General features: G+C 37.0%; 1 protein-coding gene across 4 annotated transcripts in view; it reads left to right on the forward strand.

Moving 5' to 3' along the window:
* LOC113803422 (GDNF-inducible zinc finger protein 1) overlaps positions 1-9,868 on the forward strand; it is a 20,981-nt gene extending 11,113 nt beyond the window's left edge. For all 4 annotated transcript variants that reach the window (XM_027354198.2, XM_027354199.2, XM_070120980.1 and 1 more), the window contains exons 6-8: positions 1,854-2,102; positions 2,460-2,663; positions 6,062-9,868. In XM_027354198.2, coding sequence (XP_027209999.1) covers positions 1,854-2,102; positions 2,460-2,663; positions 6,062-6,328 — 720 coding nt within the window. In that variant the 3' untranslated portion in view covers positions 6,329-9,868. The remainder of the gene's footprint in view (positions 1-1,853; positions 2,103-2,459; positions 2,664-6,061) is intronic.
* Positions 9,869-21,250: the final 11,382 nt, after the last annotated feature.

The raw sequence follows: 21,250 nt of genomic DNA on the forward strand, positions 1-21,250 counted from the left end.
ATTTATTTATTTATTTACAAAGATGTAGAGAAAGATACTTCATTATGTTTGTATGTATGTATGGAAGACCATTGAAAACTTGGTCCCAAATCCAAGAGAGGTAGAAGAGGGGGAGGGGGATCAGAGTAAGACTCTCCTCCAGACGGAGGAACATGCTATTGTCATGGTATAACTGCTCAAACATCCTGATTAAGAAAAATGTGTGGTCAGAATATCTTATTTAATGGGCTAAGATTGGTTTACCCCCTTCAATCCGAATGTTCTACTGCCCGCACCTATTCCAAAATACAGCCATTAGTCTACCGGGTGTCCAGCTTGTTGGCTTGGCCCACACAAACACTCGTATACGGTAACAAGACTCCATGGCTCCCTTTGTAATGTTATTTTTCTTGATAAGCATTTTTAGCTTTTTTGGCCATTTTTCAATGTCTATATTTGCCATTAGATTTTCTTTAGCCAAATGGTAATAGAATGTTTTCCTTGCACACTCTCCATATGTGCTCTCGTGGCAAGTCTTTCCATCACCCTGGCTTTGAGTCGAAATTCTCATAACGGCAAGTTCCCATCACCCTGGCCCACAACCAAATTTTCCCATCACAGCATGCTCACATCACCCACTCCTCAAATCAAATTTTTTTCATGACTGGTCACATCATCTAGATTGTAGGGGTTACAAGAACAATTTTTCTTTCTTTCTTTCTTTCTGAAGTAACAAATGATTGGTTATTTTTTGTTTTGACATAGGCATACTACTAAATTTGCAACTCAGCTTATTTTTATATTTTAGCACATTACAAATACTTGATGTTATCTGTTTTAGTTTTTTATTTGAATTTGTGCATTCAGAAAAGCTATAATAAGGAATCTCTATATTCTTTATATTTAATGTATTTTGGAAACATTGATAGAAAAAGAGAAAATCATGGTGTTATCAAAAGGGTATTACTCCCCTAGTAAAGTAGAACACTGTAAAGCTGGTTTATTGTAACAGAAGTGAGTGTTAACAAATATAGTATGATTAGAAAATAAGCTAACAGATCAGTTGTAGTCTTTGAAAGGGCTTTTTTTTTATTACTTTTGATATAGTTCTGGCATAATGATTTCATTCCAGGACCACATAAATGTCTTATTTCTATTACTTTGTTTCTGAATTATGATAAAGGTAAGGAATATAGACTAACTTCTTTAGCAATTTCATGGTATGATTTTAGATACATAACAAATTTTAAAAATATGTATTACATATTTTTAATATGCTAAAGGGAAAAGACAGTGGTTGACTACACTTATAAATAACTTAGTTTTTAACCTTTATTTCAACACATCATCTTTTTTTTCTCTCTCTCTGTTTTCAGTTTCCAATTTTTAGTTTTCAAGAATTACGCTTATACTTAGCCATATATATTTGTACAAAAATTCTTGTTTTTTTGTGCCATTTTGTAAATGTTCTTGAAATCTTAACCCACTCACGACGGATTTCTCACAAATGAGACTTTGCCGGGCATCCTGCCAGTGTGACGCTGGATCGGAGCTTGTGCTCTGATTCCGTCTCGGGCAGCGGCCAGCACGCAGGCAGATTCCGGGCCAGCCCCACTCAATGATTTTGAAGCCACTCAGAAACCATTACTTTCGGCTTCAAATTATACCATCACTAGTTTTGTTATTACTTATAATCCTTGTAACTGACAATATATACATGCTTTTCTTTTTAGTTTTTTTTTTTTTTCTTTTTTTTTCTTTTTCTTTGTTTCTTTTTTTCTTTTTCTTTTTTTTCTTTTCATCTTTTTAGACATTCCTTCCATTATACATCTCCATCTATCTCATTTTTCTTCACAAATATGTTTACCTTCCAGACCGAAAGATCAGAATACTCCAAAGAAGAAGCGGAAGACTTGGATGAGGACGAAGGAGTGGCCGGAGAAGTAATGTCTGGGGAAGAAGAGCAGGAACAAGAACCTGAAGAGGAAGAAGAGGAAGAGGAAGAGGAAGATGAAGAAGGAGCATTAGGGGAGGGGGAAGGCCTCTCCCACGGTGTTCTCTCAGATGTCGAGGATGGCTATGAACAATCTAACTCTTCACTTCCCAATTCTGACATATCCACAGTATGTGTGATGAGGCTTTTACTTAAGCAGTTTTCTCATGCATGTATGGTTGTTTATGCTCCAGGAAGGAGATTTGGGTTGAGGGTATTTACATTGAATATATTATGGATTTTTTTTGTTTTTCTTTTTCTTTTCTTTTCTTTTCTCATTTTACAAGGTGAATTGCTTATCATGCTAAATGGATAAAGTGAATTATGATTATCCTTGAGTGGAAAAGTAGAAGTTATATTTGCAATAAGTTTTTTTATTTTTTCACTGCTCTTAGGACATTTTCTCAGTTTTCAACCATTTCCATATTCTTATTATGCAGGGTCTTGCCTTTGTGCTGAATAAAGTAAAAGCCTATTCCTTTCACAGACGGAACTGCTACAAGTTGATTTGAGTGAGGATGGAACACAGTTCATAATCGGTCCTGGTGGTTTCGGAGATATGATGTCAAGAACTTCGTCACTAGCCGGAGATGATGAGAGAAATGGTGACAAAGAGCAGAAGAAGCCGTTTGTTTGTCCTCTCTGTGGGCAGTCATTTACACGTCGTGACAACCTTGCCAACCATATCAAGGTAAGAAATGGAGAAGACATTGTTGGCAATATATGGTCAGGAATGATGTGTTCTCTCATTCAGGAAATGAATGAAGACTGATCTAAATATATTATTTTATCTTAGTGTGGTTTAATCTTACTCAAACATAAACCATATAATAATTCAAATATGTTTGTCAATTTTGGTTACTATAAAGAAAATTACAACAAATCAAAAGGAGTCAGAGACAAGAGAATGATAGAAATTAAACTTGTATTTGAATCTGTAAAAAGTAATGTTTGATCCAACATGGGTTTACTTTTCTGTCTTTTTTTTTTTTTTTTTTTTTTTTTTTTTTTTTTTAGTTATTTTTTTATACTATTCTGATGTTTAAAAATGGTATCCCCAACCTTTTTTTACTAAAGTTTGATATTCAGGAGGTCGTCAGAATTTATCGCCCCATTAATTACTATTTACTTCTTCTGTTGCCAAAGCTTTGTGGAAATTATTTTAAAAAGGAATAAATAAATGAATAAATAAATAAATCCTAGCTCTTTCATTGCGGGGAATTCCTGCCCAGTTATATGGTGTAAGATGAAATTTTATATATTTTTGAGACATGTAAAGTGAAGAAAAGTAAACTCTAGGAAAGTAAATACATCCATACACATATTCACCAACAACAGCAAAGCAGCATATGTTTTATTAGGCCTATGTGGAAGTGGATGAGAGGGGATCAACTTTTTCATTATCCATATCCTCCAGGTCATGTATATTACAGGACAATTGCTTATCAAGTAGGGAAAGAGAATGATAGGGGTGAATGGAAAGGAATCATTCACTTCCAAGAATGAATTAAGAATTCTTTGTGTTTTCTTAGTTTCATCAAGGAAATTAGGAAGAAAGAAACAACTCTTGATTCATTCTTTAACCCAATGATGATGGTAATAAAACTTGGTTAGTGATCAGTAAAGTGGGGTGGTTGGTACACATCAATAGTTTCCTCATTTTGAGTCAGCCTCATTTGGTATTTCTAACTTTGCTTTGGTCACCTAATTTTGTACAGCTGGACTTATAAGTAGATGTTTGAAGAAAAAAAATTAATGCCTGTATATCAGAGTGAAACCAAACTGCAGTGATCAGAGAGAGTTAATGGTGTGGGGTATGTCATGCAGAGATATCTACAACCTAGCCCAGTGAAATGACAACATGCTGTCAGTGTTTAATGGATGAACCCCTTCCATCAGGAGGATGGGACCATTACATCATAAAAAAGTTTGGCTTGAGGGGTGGGTGCTGTGAGCAAGCTGTTATGGGAAAATTTGGCTGTAGGTTGGGGTGACAGGAACTTGCTGTAATGAAAATTTAGGCTGAAGGCCTTTGTTACAGGAATGATTTGCCATGAGTGCACAAAGCTCTTGGAGGGTGATTAGACTCAGTAGGCTTTTAGGAAGGGGCTTTTACACTATTTCCATCAGTTAACCCATTTATGATGGGTGTCCCTCATATGAGACACCTGGGAAAAAATTGCCGGGCGTCCCGCCAGTGTGATGCTGTATTGGGGCTCGCGCTCTGACTCAGCAGCGGGCCGCAGTCGGCACTTGGGCAGAGTCCGGGCCAGCCCCGGGCACTGATTTTGCAGCCGCCTGGAAACTTTTATTTTCAGAATAAAAATTCAAAAATTCAAAATATATCAGCGGTAGTGGGTTAACAAGTGGGGAATGTACCATCCATGAGCCATGACTGGAAGAGCACTCGCTCCAGGGTGGACGCTATGTCCACTCTCAGGATCCTATTCCTGCCCACCATGAGTGGCGGCACAGGTTGTATTGCAGAAAATTTAATGTTTGTGGGGGGGGGGAGAAAATTACAATGCGACTGTAATTATTGCACTGAGTTATGGACCATTTAGAGAGATGATAGGGAGTTTTTGCAAGGAAAACATTCTTTTACCATCTGGATAAAGCAAGTCAAATGACAAATATAAACATTGCTATTCCTACCATGCCCTTTGGACACCCTTGTTAATCCCTACCTTCCTGAACTGCTATACAACTTCTGACATGCAGCATGTTTAATTATCAACTATCCCAGTCTTTACCCTTTGTACTGTTACACTTTCTAAAGTGCTATATGACCTTTGATGTCTAGCAAATTGATTTTGTTTTGTAACCATTAACCATTATCGAGATATTCCCCTTTTATAAACCATGTTATAATTTATTCCTTTGGGATGTTTTATATACATGATGTTTCATTCTGAGTCACATTTTTTTTGGTCCATATAAACCTGTTTTTGCTGGGAGTGCACTTAATTTTCATTCTATTGATTTTGCCTACATTTAGATGACTTCACATGGGTTTAATTTCCAAGGAGTAAGCATTGATAGCAAATATAGACATTTTCCAATCTCTATATTTGTCATTAATTTGCTGTATCTAGATGGTAATAAACTGTTTTACTTGCACAGACTATATCACCTCTTTAGGGAGTTAATAACTCAGTGTAATAAAAAGAACAATAAGTAAAATTTTGTTATATGTGTAATTTTTGTTTTTCCACATTCAATTTTCTGAAATACAACCAGCGTTGTGGGTTACGGCATGCAGGAATATGATCCTGAGCATGGAGATAGCATGCTCTTCGGTGCTCAAAGGCACTACATTTCACTTGTTTATTGATGGAAATAAAGCAAAAGCCCCTTCATAAACACCACATGAGATAAATCACCCTCCATGAGAGTGCTTTGTGCAGTTGTGGCAAGTCTTTCCTGTCACCCTGGCCTTTAGCCAAAATGCTCACAACAGCCAAATTTTCTCATGATACCATGTTCATGTCATCCGTGAAATTTTTACATGATGTAATAGTCACATCATCCAGGCCATAGGGTTAACAGCTATGATTATAATAACAATTATTATCATTATATTAAAAAAAAAGAGAGAGAGAGAGAGATCCGGTAGGCCTTAGAAATGATTTCTTGATGATGTCAAATGTTTTTGGAACCAGCTATATTTAAACAAAATTGATAAAACAAAACAAATGTATGTACATAGATACATGTACTGTCCACTGTAGTTCCACCCCATTTTTTCTACTAATATTGATATTTTTATTATTATTATTATTATTATTATATTATTGACATTATTATTATTATAATGTGAAAAAACTGATATGAATAAGAATGAAAAAGAATCTTTCCAAGATTCAAGGTAAAAGTGGGATAGGAATGACATAGCATGTAAGTCATGTCATTCATGCATGATAGGTTAATAATGAATAATGAGAACCTGATGTAGACTTATTTGAATTGACAGTATTTATTGAAAATTTACCTTGCTAATCTCATATTTAAGATTAGAACAAGAGAAGGATTAAAATATGTTTAGATTATCATACCATTCTTTTTAATATATCAACGATATGTTTGCAGACCCACACCGGTGACCGTCCGTTTATGTGCCAGTATTGCCACAAGTGCTTCTCAAGGAAGGACTACTTGAAGCAGCATGAACGCATCCACACTGGAGAGAAGCCCTATCCCTGTGACATCTGTGGTCGTGCATTTACCAGGAAAGAAGGACTGACAGATCATATGCGCTGTCATTCTGACTTCCGAGCCTTTTCCTGTGAAACATGTGGCAAGAGCTTCAAGCAAAAATGTGGTTTGCGCTTCCATAAGAGGAATTATAAACATTAACCTGCCATAAAGATCTCCAACACTTAATTCACTGTTCCAATTATGAGGCGGATATGGATAGCCTGTCTCTCAATTAGTTGGATGTGGTCCCTTTAAAAATATGCCAGATAAAGGGCTAATTTATGCCCCTGTACTAAGTTAGGTCGTGCCATTTCCTTTATGTTGAGCACCTAATTTATGTGTTCAGATAGTCAATTTTACCCTGAGCTTTGTCTATGGCCCTGGCCAGATGTATATTTTGGGTATATGATTATGGTTAGTGAAATTTCACAACTTGTACATTGCTGCTCACATACAGGGAACTTTGTGTAAATTTGATTTATGTTTTCACTTCAACAGGCTTAATGTATGGCAAAGGTTTTGCAAAATGGAAATTTACTTTAAAATGTTAGATTAATCTCAGGTAGGCTGTATTAATAACAGTGCTTACCTTGGTGGAGTCATTACCTAAAATTATGCAATCCTAATATCAGTTTTAAAATATACTTTATATTCTTACAACTTTTGATATATTTTCTTCATCTTTTATATATATATATAATGTTTAAAAATTCAAATTTATGACATATTGCAGACCTCCTAGGATAAACTTGGAAGTATGTTACTTGTGTATTTATGACTCGCACAGAAAGAAATTGTATGACACCTTTTTTCATGTTTGATACTCTCTCATCTGTAACTACACTTTAGGTGCTCTTTGTGGTATGTTGCACTCCTTGAGTGCTGTTTTCTTGTCTTTTATAAGTTAAGATTAGATGCACCAGTATTTATTTAACTATGAAAATGATTTTTTGTAAAAATAAAAAACAATAAGATTATGTTATAAATAATATATAATTAAGAAATAAAGAAATATGACACCATCTTTTAAACTGTAATCAAAAACTTAAGTCTTGATCATTAAAATTGAGGCTATCAGTGGAAAACTTGTTTAAAGGCAGGAGTGTCACCTTTCATCAACAGCTCTTGTCTCAGGACAACACTTTTTATGGATTTACTTTGATTGTATCCAGACCTGAAATCACAGTTAGAATAAAACAATACATGAAAACAAAACAGAATTTTCTACTAACACTTGATATGAGGGCTATTACATAGGCTTGAGGAAGATAACACAGCAATAGTAAAATTTGAGTGGTCAGTGGTTACAAAGTTGCCTATACTTTCCTCTCCAAGTGCATATTGGTTATAGTATTCTCCCTCTGGGTAAGAAATCCATATAAATATATACATGTACTTCTGCAGGTTCTAAAGTAAAGCAATAACATTGCCCTAAGAGCTTTGGAAAAGAAGATGGGGAAAAGTAAGGGAGATATACAGGAAAAATTTCATGTTTTGGCTGCCTTGATAGTTTTCCACTGAGGGTCTTAGTTTATGTACCTGCAGCTAGAGCAGTTTAGTGTTTTCATTGTCAACATATCACACGAAATAATCTTTGTTCTTATTAATTATCAAATGCCAGTATCTTATTTTTTTTCATGATTACCATCTTATTTCTGTAATACTTTAATATATATATATATGCACTTGGAATCTGATCTCAAATGGAAACGTTCAAGAGGAATGCCTGTGTGAGCACTGCAGTCAATACAGCACAGACCTGTAGTGTTCTGAGGTATTACTTTCGTTTATCATCTTTTTAATGTTCACATCAAGTCTTGTGAGATCCAAATATATAGGCGCTCATAATACATTTCTTGATTATTAATTCTAACCAGTTCTATGTAATTGTTCTTTAACTTGACTGGATGCTCTCAAAAATAAGTTTTAAAAGCCTAGTAAGTGTTTATGCCTGAAAGGATTTCTGATCCAAGGCTTGACTGAACAAAGAGTCAAACAATACTATAATTTTTACAAGAGTTTTAAGCCTTTTGTTACTGGTTTTATACTTTTTCACAGAAGATATTCCTTGTCAGAAAAATGTGCCATTAAATTTTAAGAGTAAATTGATTCTGTTGATGATCAGGAAGCAGCACTTGGGCCATTATATAGTTTAACCTATAATTTCAGATCTTCAGAAAATTCATTGTACAAGCAATAAATGTCAGACATTAACTGTGTATTATATCTAAATAACGGAAATAACAAATGGAGGATTTCTTTTTAAAAGGAAATTCATACATGAATAAAGAAGTTGAATTAAGTAATGATATGGGGGGAATAATATCATGCCATCTAAAACTCAAAATATTTTTGTTTTTCATAAATATTGAATATGACTCCCACCATATTTTTTTGCTGTTTGTTTAAAACTCGATATTCACCTCAAACTCTATCAAAGCCATCTTTAGCTCTAGTCAGTGAATGGTTTTGGCATTCTGAAATTTTAGTGTTGGCTGGTTTGGCCAGGATTTCTGATTCCGAAGATTATTTACTTCAAATTTAGGCTGGAGAACTATTTTGTTTTAAATGCAGTGGTAGGCAGTGTAAGATTTTTTTTTATTTTTTTTCATGTGAAGCAAGTGGAAGCTTTTTTATTTAAAATTTGAGTTAATGTCACCTTGAGAATTTAACATCATTCTCGTACTGTCAGAATTGATCTGTCCATTTTTCAATTTTTCATTATTTGTGTAAGCTGAACTGGTGCTTTGTTGAAAGTATATTTATGTATGCAAGCTATGACTGACAACAAATATGTTTGATAAGATTTTTTTTTAATTTGATACAATAACATTGACAGTTTAGTTAGGCACAGGATCATCAAATAATTGCTTAGGATTGCTAAGAGACCTAAGTACTGAGTGCCATAAAGCTTGCTGCTGCCCCTCCCAGTCACAGGCCTAGCACAGACTGGTGCCAGTACCTCAAGTCATTTGTCTCTTCTGTGTGAATTATGATACCAAGAAGCCATTTCACACCCATCTTGTATATTGATCACAAGCAGTGCCTATTAAATGCCACATTCTCGGACTTTGAGAAACAAATTTGTCCATGTTTCCTTGCATGTTTTTTTCAAATTCTGACAGATGTCTTTAGTGAAGAAAGGATTCTTGGAAGATTGCAGTTGTTACCTAAGTAGATTTTGGAACTTGGTATTTCTACACATTTGTATCAATGGCAGTTCTACTACTGTGATAATTTATATATTTTCTGATGTTGCATTTCCTATTTATTTCTATTCGTAACGTAGAGAAATATGCTTACAGTACATGTCCATTGATCCTTTAGTATGTGCTGTAGATAAAGGCTCAACTCTTCTTCACTTCACAAAAAGAAAACTTGAATCATTATCTTAGTTCAACCCATACCACAAATCAATCCTTTTCCCATCCTAGTAAACCGTCACTCTTTAGCCCTGCTGCCTTTGACACGTTGACTGAGGATGCATTGTCTTACATCCAGCCACTTGATTTCCCATCACTAGTCTCACAATAAAGAACAGTTATTAAACAAATGGCTTTGTATTTTTGTATATAGTATCTTTAAAAAGTTGCCATGTCTAGCTGGTTTTTTCAGTCACTTGTCTTAGTCTTAGAGTAAGATTTCATGTGATAGGTTTAATCTAACATGACCTATTTTGGCAAATAAATTAAAATTTTACAAGGAGCTTTCTTTTATTCCTTTAAGAATTAAGGCATACCTCCAGTTTTATGGTGGATAATGCTTCTCTTAGGTGTGCATGTACTGGCTGTTTAAGAAGAAAGGTGGTGTTGGATGAAAAAAGTAATGGCTTTAAAAAAATGCATGATTTGTTTGATGGATTTTGAGTCTTACAAAGTTATAAAGCTAAGAGTTAAGCACATCTGTTATATATAACCTCCTTGAATGCAATATTATCGAAAATTAATTGAGGAAAATGTATTTAAAGATGTATTTATAGACATTATTTACTTTATATTAACCCTACCTTGTTTTGACGAACCCTATTTGAAATAAAAGAAAAAGTAACTAATTTGATATTTCCAAAACATACCGTCACTTTCAGCCAACAAACAGCGTTTCAAATTTACAGCAAAATTATCTACCACCTGGATATTTATTCGCTTTCAGAATATTGAAAACTATTTGCTATGCACTCATCATTTTACAGAGTTTATGTGCCCAGTGTAATAGAACTGTTGTTAAATTCAAACTAAGAACTTTGCATATTTATTACCGTTTATCCCGCCACCATTTACAAACCCTCTCTTAAAAAAAATAATAATAATAATTTTAAAATGTGTCTTGATGACAGTAAGGCAGGTCAGCGGTTTCTGCAAGGCGTCTCAAAGTGAAACATACAGGCATAGCATTGAAAATTGTGACTGGTAATTGTATTCATTCAGGTACGTTATAATCATAATTATGATTTATAATTATTACAACCATAAATCTTTAAAATCGCTTGCGAACGTTGCGAGAACGTTGCCGATCACCACGCAAATATATAAACACTACAAATCTGCGTGAGGTAACGCACGCTATTTTCCAATGCTGTCTAGCCCCCATTCCTTTGCTCATATAGTCACTTTACTAGACATTATTTAAAGCTACAAGTATCAAAGTGTTGAAGGATATGAAAATATAGCAGCAAAGCCAACAGAGATCAACTGATGCAGCAGAAACAAAGTGCTGTGGCAGTCACAGGGCTACGAGTTTCGATGGTAAGTGTTTTTCCCAAAAAAATCTTTACTATAAAGGTTGTTCGACTTGCTACATATAGCTTCTTGTATAGCGGGAAAATATAGTTTGTTTCACTCAGCCGTATAGCACAAACTTTATTTTGGCCAATGGATAGAACGACAGGAAATACGATTTTCACGCATGATATTTCCTTGGCTATTTGTGCAATACATACTGTGGTATGCATTAATAAGAAAATCTAGGAAGGTATTTTTACAGAATACCTTCGCATAATTGATCGCGATAATCTAGGTATCAGTAGATTCCTCTCACTCTCTAGCATCCAAATATATAGAAATTTTACTGCGGAAACCACCTAATAGCGATAGCATTGGACCCGATAGCATGGAAGATACCAGGGAAACTTTAGAGTAGAATATGAATAATATACACACAATCAGTTAGTTTATTGTCTAATCCAGTTGGCTGTGTCCCTACCGCCCGCTACCCCGCAATAGAACCCAAAGGGTTAATCTTTCCGGTATAGACGCACTAAGGAAGGCCAGATTGTAGATAGCATTCTTGTAGAGGACAAAAGGTTGCAGTCGTCGGTAAGAAATAATCTGCCCACACGAAAATATGGGAAAAAGATTGTGGAAAGGCTACTTCCAGCCGGAGTCCACATGATGCCGCCGAGTTTCAGCTTTATGTTGCCTTGTACACCGAGGTGACGACAATGTTTGCCGGGTGTTGCCCGCTTTCAGCAGACCCCTCCCCCTTCGGCAGTAACTGAAGGGCACACTCAGTCAGGGCAAATTAGGTTCTTGAGTAATGTTTCTAACGTGGATTTGGGGACTGTCTGGCGAGCGTGCCTGTGCTGCAAAGAAATGCCTTTATTTTAGCACTAGTATAACTGAATTAAAGAAAAACAAAGAAAAAAATTGCTAGTTTTTTTTTCTTGGGGGGGGGGGGGGGGAAGCATCCGTAAAATTAAACGAATACACGAGTCCCTTGGAACATACATGGAAAACTTGTTTACTATTGTAGGAGTGGATTCGAACGCCGTCGATTCGAACGCCGTCTCTCGGCAGCGCTATAAAGTCGCATTAGTAAGCGGATGCCATATTACGTGTATTAATTTAACTTTTCTACAACTACGCCAGCGTTTGCCTTCTTCATCTCTAGTTCTTACATGGTGCATTAAGTATAGAAGACTTTTCGTAGTTAGCCATGGGCAACACTGACATGGTATTTCTGCAGGCAATCGATAAGGCAAAAGATGGAAGTGCAGACCACCTGCAGTCATGGCAAGATTGCCGATGCCTCCCAGTATCCCTTCGGCATTTCTCACCCAACCCTGACCTCACCCCATCCCCAGCGCGGGTGGCATGGCCAGTAGCTCAGAAATAACGGCCATTGCTCTCACCGCCAGGGCAAGGAGAAGCGACCCTTGGCATGTCGCCGGCACCGTTTGAAGCGTTGGTTATCAGCATGGAGTACATGGGCAACATTTGTGGGTGGACGATGCTGTTGCCCATTTATGTAAGAATCTTGTGCAGTGGCGAAGTACAGCATATTAATGCTAATGCGAATAGGCAGGAAATCCGGATACTATGAACCACGGCGGCAATCAACACACTGTAAGGTGTGTCGTGATCGGGGCAGCAATATAAAGTCGCAGTGTGATAGGATTTTTTCGCATACTCGGAAGACCCAGGTGACACCGTATATGTATATGGATCAAAATGTCGGACATTGCCAGGTGAATGTAAAGTCAAGGGAATTGGATTTCTTATCATGCACCAGTACTGCTAGTGTGTATTTCTGGAGTCCCCCTCTTTCTGGTGGGTGGAAGCTAGTACTTTGTGGTAAGTCACCTCACAGATGCAGAAAAGAACTACAGCACACAAGGGAAGCCCTTGCCTCAAAAAGGCACGCCTCTTACTACTGGGCTGCAGAAACCTCACATTCTTCAACGACCACAAAGCTCTCGCTAAAACTTTGGTGAGAAGGAATTCAATGATAACAATAACCCCAGTATTTTGAACCTAAAAAGAATAATGTTCATGTATTCCTTCCATATCAAGTACCATATCATATCAATATATTAATATCATATCAAGTATATTAAGTAGGGTAAGACAAACTTACCCAACCCTATTAGACCACAATGAAGTGATTTGTGCAGCCATGATAACTGCATCAAAAACCGTTGAAGGTGATGGAGGACTTGTAGTAAACCATCTGTCATACCAGGGAAATTTCGTCCTGCACACCAATGACGAGAGGCGCCCACATTGGATTAGAGACTATGCTCCGCAAGGCATGCCAGTCAGTCTACTGGCCTGGCATTCCCACAAGTGGAGCAGAAGCAGCACCAGTGCTACTTATGCAAGACAAATCCCCCTCCACCTCAGCAGAGATACCCATATAAGTAGGTCGCAACAGACCTGTTCCAGCTCAACAGCCCGAACTATATTGCCAACATGTATAGACTGACAGGTTGGTTAGAAGTGGAACATACCAGAGGATACCACAAGTGCATATCTCATCACCGTCTGTTGGAGGTGGTTCAAGTGATTCAGAATCTGAGAGGAGTTTTCATGCGAGATTATTATAAAGCAACACTACAGTGAGCAGATCTCTGGAGACTGATGCCGCCGCTAAAGCCCTCTTGCAATTCCTCAGCAACCCCCTACAGAACTCTGATGCCTATCAAGCCCATCTGCTGGCCTTGCGAGCAGTGATCTCGGTTGCTGAGGAATCGGAAACGAGCCTTGCACCACAGGTGAAAGTGGCTCACTCAAACGCGACGCATCCAAAACTCCAACAGTGGACAATGGGATCGCTTTGGTACTATTGTAGAGCTGACACCACCTCAATAATATCTGGTGCGGTTTGACGGCAGTGAAAGATCCCAAGTAAGAAACAGGTGACACCATCCCAAGCCCAGTCACAAGTTGGATCAAGCAGTATCCCAGTACCCCCTTCTACCTTTGCAAGAACAAGACTCATCAGACCCACCCTGCAACATTTGAATGACTTCATGGTTTACAATGCCATAGAATGAGGAACTACTCATGAAACTGTTTTTGTTGGTCAAATCTTATGTATGTTCAAGGACTCGTATGTGAAAAACAGTTATGGATATTTTGTTTCCTTTTACATTGCTCATGTTTTCTCTCACCATGGACAATAGGGTTCATTATACTGGCATAGATGGACTGTCTGTATAATATGCGCCGGTGTGTAGTTTTTACCCGTGGTTTCGAAGGCCGCTAGTCAGCGGCGATATAGAATCGTAGAATTTATAAACACTTGCCTGCGCTTGCTATCTTTACCTCGAGTTCTTCCACCTGTCTTTTGAAGTCACGCTTTTCAGGTTTTTTTTTTATGAATTCAACTCTATTGTTTTACCCATTGTACAGCAAGAGAACCGGTCTCATCTGTGGACGAATTCTATAACTATGTCATTTATAAGAGAATAATCTAAACACGTCAGTATGCGCAATATATTAAATAAAATTCTTAAGAAAATCAAATTCCCATGTATTATTTATTTTATTGTCAGTACATGGAGATATCTTGACATGGATACGTAGATTTGCAAAGTATTAAGATTTTAAATAATAATAAAAATAAAAAATAAAATATAATTCAAATGGTAAGATTTTAGGGACTAATAAACAAAAGCCTGAATTGTGAAAAAAAATGAAATTCTCTCGAGAATAACATTTTAAGTTATAGAAAACCACATTGTGTGTGTGTGTGTGTGGAATTTTTTTTCTTAGAAGTCAACGAATCCCAATTCCATGCACAAATAAATGACTTCGGTGTTAGGAGTAAAATTTGGCTAATACACCTAAGATGTATTTGACACTATACAGTGCATTTGTAAACCTTGCATTTCTTTTTCACTTCACACGATTCTTTTTAAAGAGCTATGGAATTTAAATCGAATAGTATTAAAACATGTAGGCCTCCTTACATTAGTTGTAATTTTTTTGGTTTATATTAAGTCTGCGGATAGTATTTCAACAGTAGCGAAAATAAATTTCAAGAAAACTAAAGGCATCTTTTCCGGTGGCAACTAGGGTGTCGCGAGACGCGAGGCGAGACAGGCCTCTAAGCTCCGCCCTGTGACGTAATAGGAATGATTTGGGTTGACAGCTTGCTCTTTTACTGTACTGGTTATTTTCCGACTCGTACACAGTATTTTGGAATATGATATCCAAGATGGCATTTTATATCTTATGATGGGTAGTGTAGTGTTATAGATATCCAATATAAGTACGAATATGTATGAAATATCCGAAGTAGGAGGAATGCATCTGGCAATTCGATTAAAGTTAACCGTCTGTTCGATTCCTGTCGCGCAAGAGGCGTCGCATTTCCAGTAACTTCTGGAAAAGATGCCTTAAGTATAGTGATTCTGGTATTACTGACTTTGTTATCGCTACTTTCACGTGATTCTTTGTTGGCCTTAAGTAATTATTGGTTCTTTATAAACAATCTATCTTCATATTCCAATAGCTTTAGATAAGCTGTAAATTTCCATTATACGATGTAAGCTCGTTTCAAAATGAATTGGAGGTTACATCTCTTTAAAATTTCTCGGCGTCATCGAGACCTGCAGATGTAGCAGTAAATAATTATAAATGACGCATTGGCGACTCAGATTGAATCTTGGGAGTCTGCATGAAAATACATTTCTCGTCTGTACATGTGCCCTATGTGCTCATCTGTGAAATTAATGGATTAGTTAATGTTATTATTTTCTGTTGCTATTGTTATCATAATCATTATTAACGCTGTTATTATTATCATTATCTTCACCAAAATCCTTCTGAAGCCACTTTAAGTTAACGTAATTTGTCTAAACATTGATTATGAAGTAATTAATGTAAGTGATTATCTGTACTGTAAAATCTTACATATCGCGGATGAGCTATCAGGTAATCACCAAAGTTAAGCCAAAAAAATATGCAGCATAAGAAACTAAAGTAAAGTAGGTTTATTGAGATATCTATTGAAATTAAAGTCGAATAAAAGGTTAGGAGAACCGCCGAACTGATACAAAGTAAGAGTATTCCCAAATATTGTTTTTTGTAGCTACTTCATACAAACGCCAGTAGAGAGAAGTATTGGTTTTTATTTTGCACTGTGGTTAGTTAGCTAAACAGCAAGGACGCCACAAATCCTTAGACCACCGAACTCAAGATGGGAGAGTACCACATTACACAGTGTCAGAGGCATGGACAGTGTTATTTGTAGGGGAAGAGCGCAGTTTAACCGTAGTCATTACGTGTTTGACTAGGTTTAGTTGTCCAGCAAGACAGAACATTGCATATACAATAGTAAATTGTGCCACAGTAATTAAATATGTATGTAGTGAATCGATGCTAAATGACAATTTCAGCAATTCCCAGAGTCACACAATATATTTAGGCCTATATTGCTTAGTACAAGGAATTTTCCTTGCTCCAAGCACAATGTGTATAGCAGAAGTCATGGGTTTCCTAAGGTACTTTAAGATAAGCAGTAACACTCAAGTTGACAGTTGCTGATATAAGCCCTGCTTTTTTGCTTTTTTTTTCATTGAATTATTTTAACTAACGTCCTTACTAAATTATTTTAAAAGAAAATATACTGTAAAGAACACTTACTATAAAATTTCAGGCGCATTGAGTGAAAAAGTGGCGGATTTAATGTCAATATTCGCCAATAAGGTTACACCATGAGATATCAGATATAGCTAGTTATAAAATTTCAGGCGCATTAAGTTGAGTGAAAAAGTGGCGGATTTAATGTCACTGCATTTAGCCAATAAGGTTACACCATGAGATATCAGATATAGCTAGTTATATCATTATTTTTTATGATTTACTGATATTATTACCAGAAGTAAACAAAAATAATCACTTTTTTATGAGAACGAAATAGCTGTTAGAATACTCTAGGGGGCCCCCCCCCCTAGAGTATTCTAACAGCTATTTCGTTATTATTAATAGCTATTATCCTTTTTGAGTTAAATATGCTAAATAGAAGTGGCTACCTGTCTTATATTTACCTTGGGTTTGTAACCAGTTTAATAATTTGAATAGAAATACATATATTTTAAGAATAATCAACAGATTTGTATACATTTTTCATACATGATTTTGAATGTCAAGGAAAAAATCCTTGGAAAAAAAATCCCTACCATAGACATCTCTTCCAGTGGCAATTAGGGTGTCTCGCGACGCGACACGACACCAAAAGCTGTCGTGATCGGAGGCGAGACAGGTCTCTAAGCTCCGCCCATTTCTGTGACGTAATGGGAATGGCCACAGTTGACAGCTTGATATTTTACTGTACTGGTTGTTTTTCCGACAGATACACAGTATTTTGGAATATCCAAGATGACTTGATATCTCATGGATGGTAGTGCGTTGTTATAGATATCCAATATATGTACGTATATGCATGAAATATCCGAAGTAGGAGGAATGTATCTGGCAACTTGATAAATGTTTACAGCTTGCTCGATTCCTGTCGCGTTTCCTGTAACCGCAGGAAAAGATGCCTCATATTCCTCTTTAAATTACTGAAATGGCTCATCAATGTGTTGATGCGAAATCTCAATTTTAGATGGTCTTTTCTGTCTCCTAATGATTTTTATGATCAGATTATGCTGTACTTTCTTATTTTTTTACAAATTGCTTTTGAGGCCTTCTCCGGTGGCAATTATGGTTTCGCGAGACGCGACGCGACACCAAAAGCTGTCTCGTGATCGGAGGCGAGACAGGCCTCTAAGCTCCTTCCCATTTCTGTGACGTAATGGGAATGATCGCGGTTGACGGCTTCCCATTTTACTGTGTTGGTTATTTTCTGACAGGTACACAGTATTTTGGAATATGATATCCAAGATAGCTTTTGATATCTTATGGTGGGTAGTGCGGTGTTATAGATATCCAATATAAGTATGAATATGCATGAAATATCCGAAGAAGGGGGAATGCATCTGGCAACTCTGTTAAAGTTAACCGTCTGCTCGATTCCTGTCGCGCAAGAGGTGTCGCGTTTCCCGTAACCCATGGAAAAAACGCCTATGGATCCATATATTTAATGCATGGTTTCGAAAAACGTTTTTGACTGGGTTCAATTGCCCAGCAAAATGGAACATCACTTTCCATGAATATGAGGTAAAATAAAAATTTAAATGAAAAAATCGAAAACATTGCCTTTGTGTTTGTGAAATCTATACAATGAATGAAATGGACAAATGCAAATTTCGATAATCATTTTCATTGTAAGAATTATAATGTGATGTTAATAATAATATTAACAATAACGATAATATTATCATTAGCAATCGTTATTATCATTATTATTGTGGTTATTATTATTATTAACATTATTAAGATGATTATGATTATTATTACCATTATGATATTTACGGTTATGTTTATTACGATTATTATAATAGTTTTGATTACTATTACGATTACATTTATTATGATCATTATCATTAGTTTATCAACATTTGCATCATTTTTACTATTCGTTTCATCATTATTTGTAGCATTACTGTTGTTGTTATTACTTTTGTTGTTGATACCAATATTACATAATCATCATCAATTACTATCATCAACAGTGTCGTCAGTGGCCAGGTAAAACCATTCTTCAACATATTTTGTTGATTCATTATTCTTTATTTATATATTTTTACATGACCGACGGTTTAATGTGCCTATTCTACCGATCAATGATGGGCGCCTTGCATTGGGTCTAAAAGTTTAATGGCGAGTCAAATCTTGTCTTGTCGTATCCTAGAGTAAGTGGTGGACATATCCATTGAGGCACATGTATTCGAAAAGGCTCCTGGTGATGCGCTAGGGTGGCTATTTCTTACCGCCCCAAATTGGTGTGATAAAATAGATAAAAACTCACGGGAAAAGTCGGCTGGTTGTATCTACTGTCATGCAGGTTTATTTTGCTAAAATTGACATGATATAAGTACGGTAAGTTGTAAAATGGTTTGCTATGGATTTTTAAAACCCGCGTTTGATGCGAATGTGGTTTATGATTGGCTAGTATTGCAGTGTTATATAAGGAAACACTGTAGGTAGTAAGTGGCACTTACGAATCTATTTCGTTTAAATCAGTTTCGTTTATGATCAATTGCATACAGAAACTGCATGACAAATATACCAATATCATGGCATATACCTTAGATATCACATTATTTTTTTATGTAAGAAACGTAAGTTTTCTAATAAGACGTACTGTCGCAGAGGAGTGCCCGAAATATTCCAACTTTGTGAAACTAAATAAAATTATTTTCCATTTTTGTATAAAGCATGGCTTTAATTACAAAGAATTTTCATTTTTGCCTTTATGACTGTCTACTCCTGAATATTAATTTATTTACGGTGAGCTTAAAGGCAAATGAAGGCAGCTCCGAATTACTAAATTCTTTCTAGCATATTATTTAAAATGCAAAAATATTTGTGTTGATAAAAATACATATGGCTGCATGCAGTTTAAACTTTCAGTGAGCAATCCATTTTAACTAATCATTTTGGCCATTTCCAAGCCGCAAATTACGATTGCCACATGTCGCAACAAGTAGCATTTGAATGAATTTCCAGTTTATCTAAACATTTATCTTCATAGTCATAACATATCCATGTATGGTTAATGGCTAATGGTTATAAAGCAAGATAAAGGTGCTAGATACCATAGATCATATAACACTATAGAAAGGTGTAGTAATGAAAAGGGTAAAGATGTTAGTTGATAATTAAATGTGCCACATGTCGGTTTAGGAGAGTATGGTATTGAAAGGGGTAAAGCAGGGTTAGGGTAGATAGGTTGAGTAACTGGGTTAAGGTATTAGCAAAAGGGTAATTAGATTTAAGTTGTGGAAGGGAAAAGTGGGATTGTGCAAGGATGCCCAAGGGATATGGCTGGGATTAGCAAAAGGGGAAGAGGAGGGGTGGTTCAGGGCAAATAAATCTAAGAACATTATCAGGAGAACTGTCAGGAGAGGAAGGATCCAGGGAAGAGTATTGTGTCAAAATGCAGTCACATATGCATCCATGAAGGAGTGGAAGGGGGCGATGCAGATCGGTGGGGGTGTTGGGATTGGAAGGAATAGGTGTTGGGGAAACAGGAGTTGGAGGAGGATCGATGTCGGCAGTCACTTGAGGTGTAGAGGGAATGGGAACAGAGATTGGAGGGTGGGTGAGGGATATGTATGTTATTTTGGATCATGATTAGAGTTTTTGAAATGGAGTTGGTTGGGGAGGTTATGAGGGGGAGAGCAGGGGACACGTTTGAGGAACAGAGGGGATATACGTTTAAATTGTCTGATGCGATGAGTAGAACGAGGAAGAAGAGGGGCATGTACCGGGGACGTAAGAGATTGGATTGTCTGGAGAATTTGACTGGGAGTGAGGGGGGCAGAAAAGGGAACGTAAGGAGTAGGAAGAGATACTGGGAGATATATAGAAACATGATGGGAGGAAGGGGGAGGGAGTAGAGGGTAAAAGAGAAAACGCCGTGGATATTGTTCCGGCACCGGACTTTATAACAGTTTGGCTATTCGTCCGGCATACATGCGCACTATTTGCGCGCAAACACACTCGCGCATTAGCCTTGCATACAAACTTTGGCGCTGTTTTTGTGTTCATTGTTCAAGGCTAAGGGTCGATCATCGATTATGGATTACCTCAAAGTTTTGCTGATGTGAAGGACAGCTTGACCAAATTTCAAGAGAGCACTTTCACACAGTTTTATTTCCAAGATTCAAGGACTGTTGCTGCAGCTTTGAAGCGTACACCGGATAAGAAAGTAAAAGCAGAGTTGAAGTACTTCTACTAAGTGTTTGCCTGCATCGGGAAATACGACAATTGGGAAGGGGTCCGGGGGCGAAGCCTCCGATAGGGAAATACGGCAATCGGGAGGGGGTGCGGGGGCATAGCCCCCGCGTTAGGAGGGATTTTTGGTTCATACGGCAATCCTACTGGTAGTTCGTGCGTTCAAGATGCGGTTCACTTGCTCGTTCGTTCGCGCATCACCATGTCGAATCATCCGTGGCCGAATCTTCTCTCGGGTTCCAACATTTTTCACTTTCTTTATCATCTGAAATGCTATCCTTGACTCGGATTTCCAATTTCCCACATTCTTTTGCTTTTTGAAATGCATGCCATGAACGAAATCACCCCACCCCCCAACCCCCGATTCCCCATGGGATCCCCCAACCTTGTTGGCGGGAGTCGGGGACTTCGTCTCTGACGGGTGCGGTCCTATCGTTTACAGGCACGATGAAATTACAGAATAGGGATGAAAATCACAGAAATGTTAAACTGTAGCAAACTTAGCATGTATGTC

This window comes from Penaeus vannamei, chromosome 4, assembly GCF_042767895.1.
Source record: "Penaeus vannamei isolate JL-2024 chromosome 4, ASM4276789v1, whole genome shotgun sequence".
Taxonomy (NCBI): domain Eukaryota; kingdom Metazoa; phylum Arthropoda; class Malacostraca; order Decapoda; family Penaeidae; genus Penaeus; species Penaeus vannamei.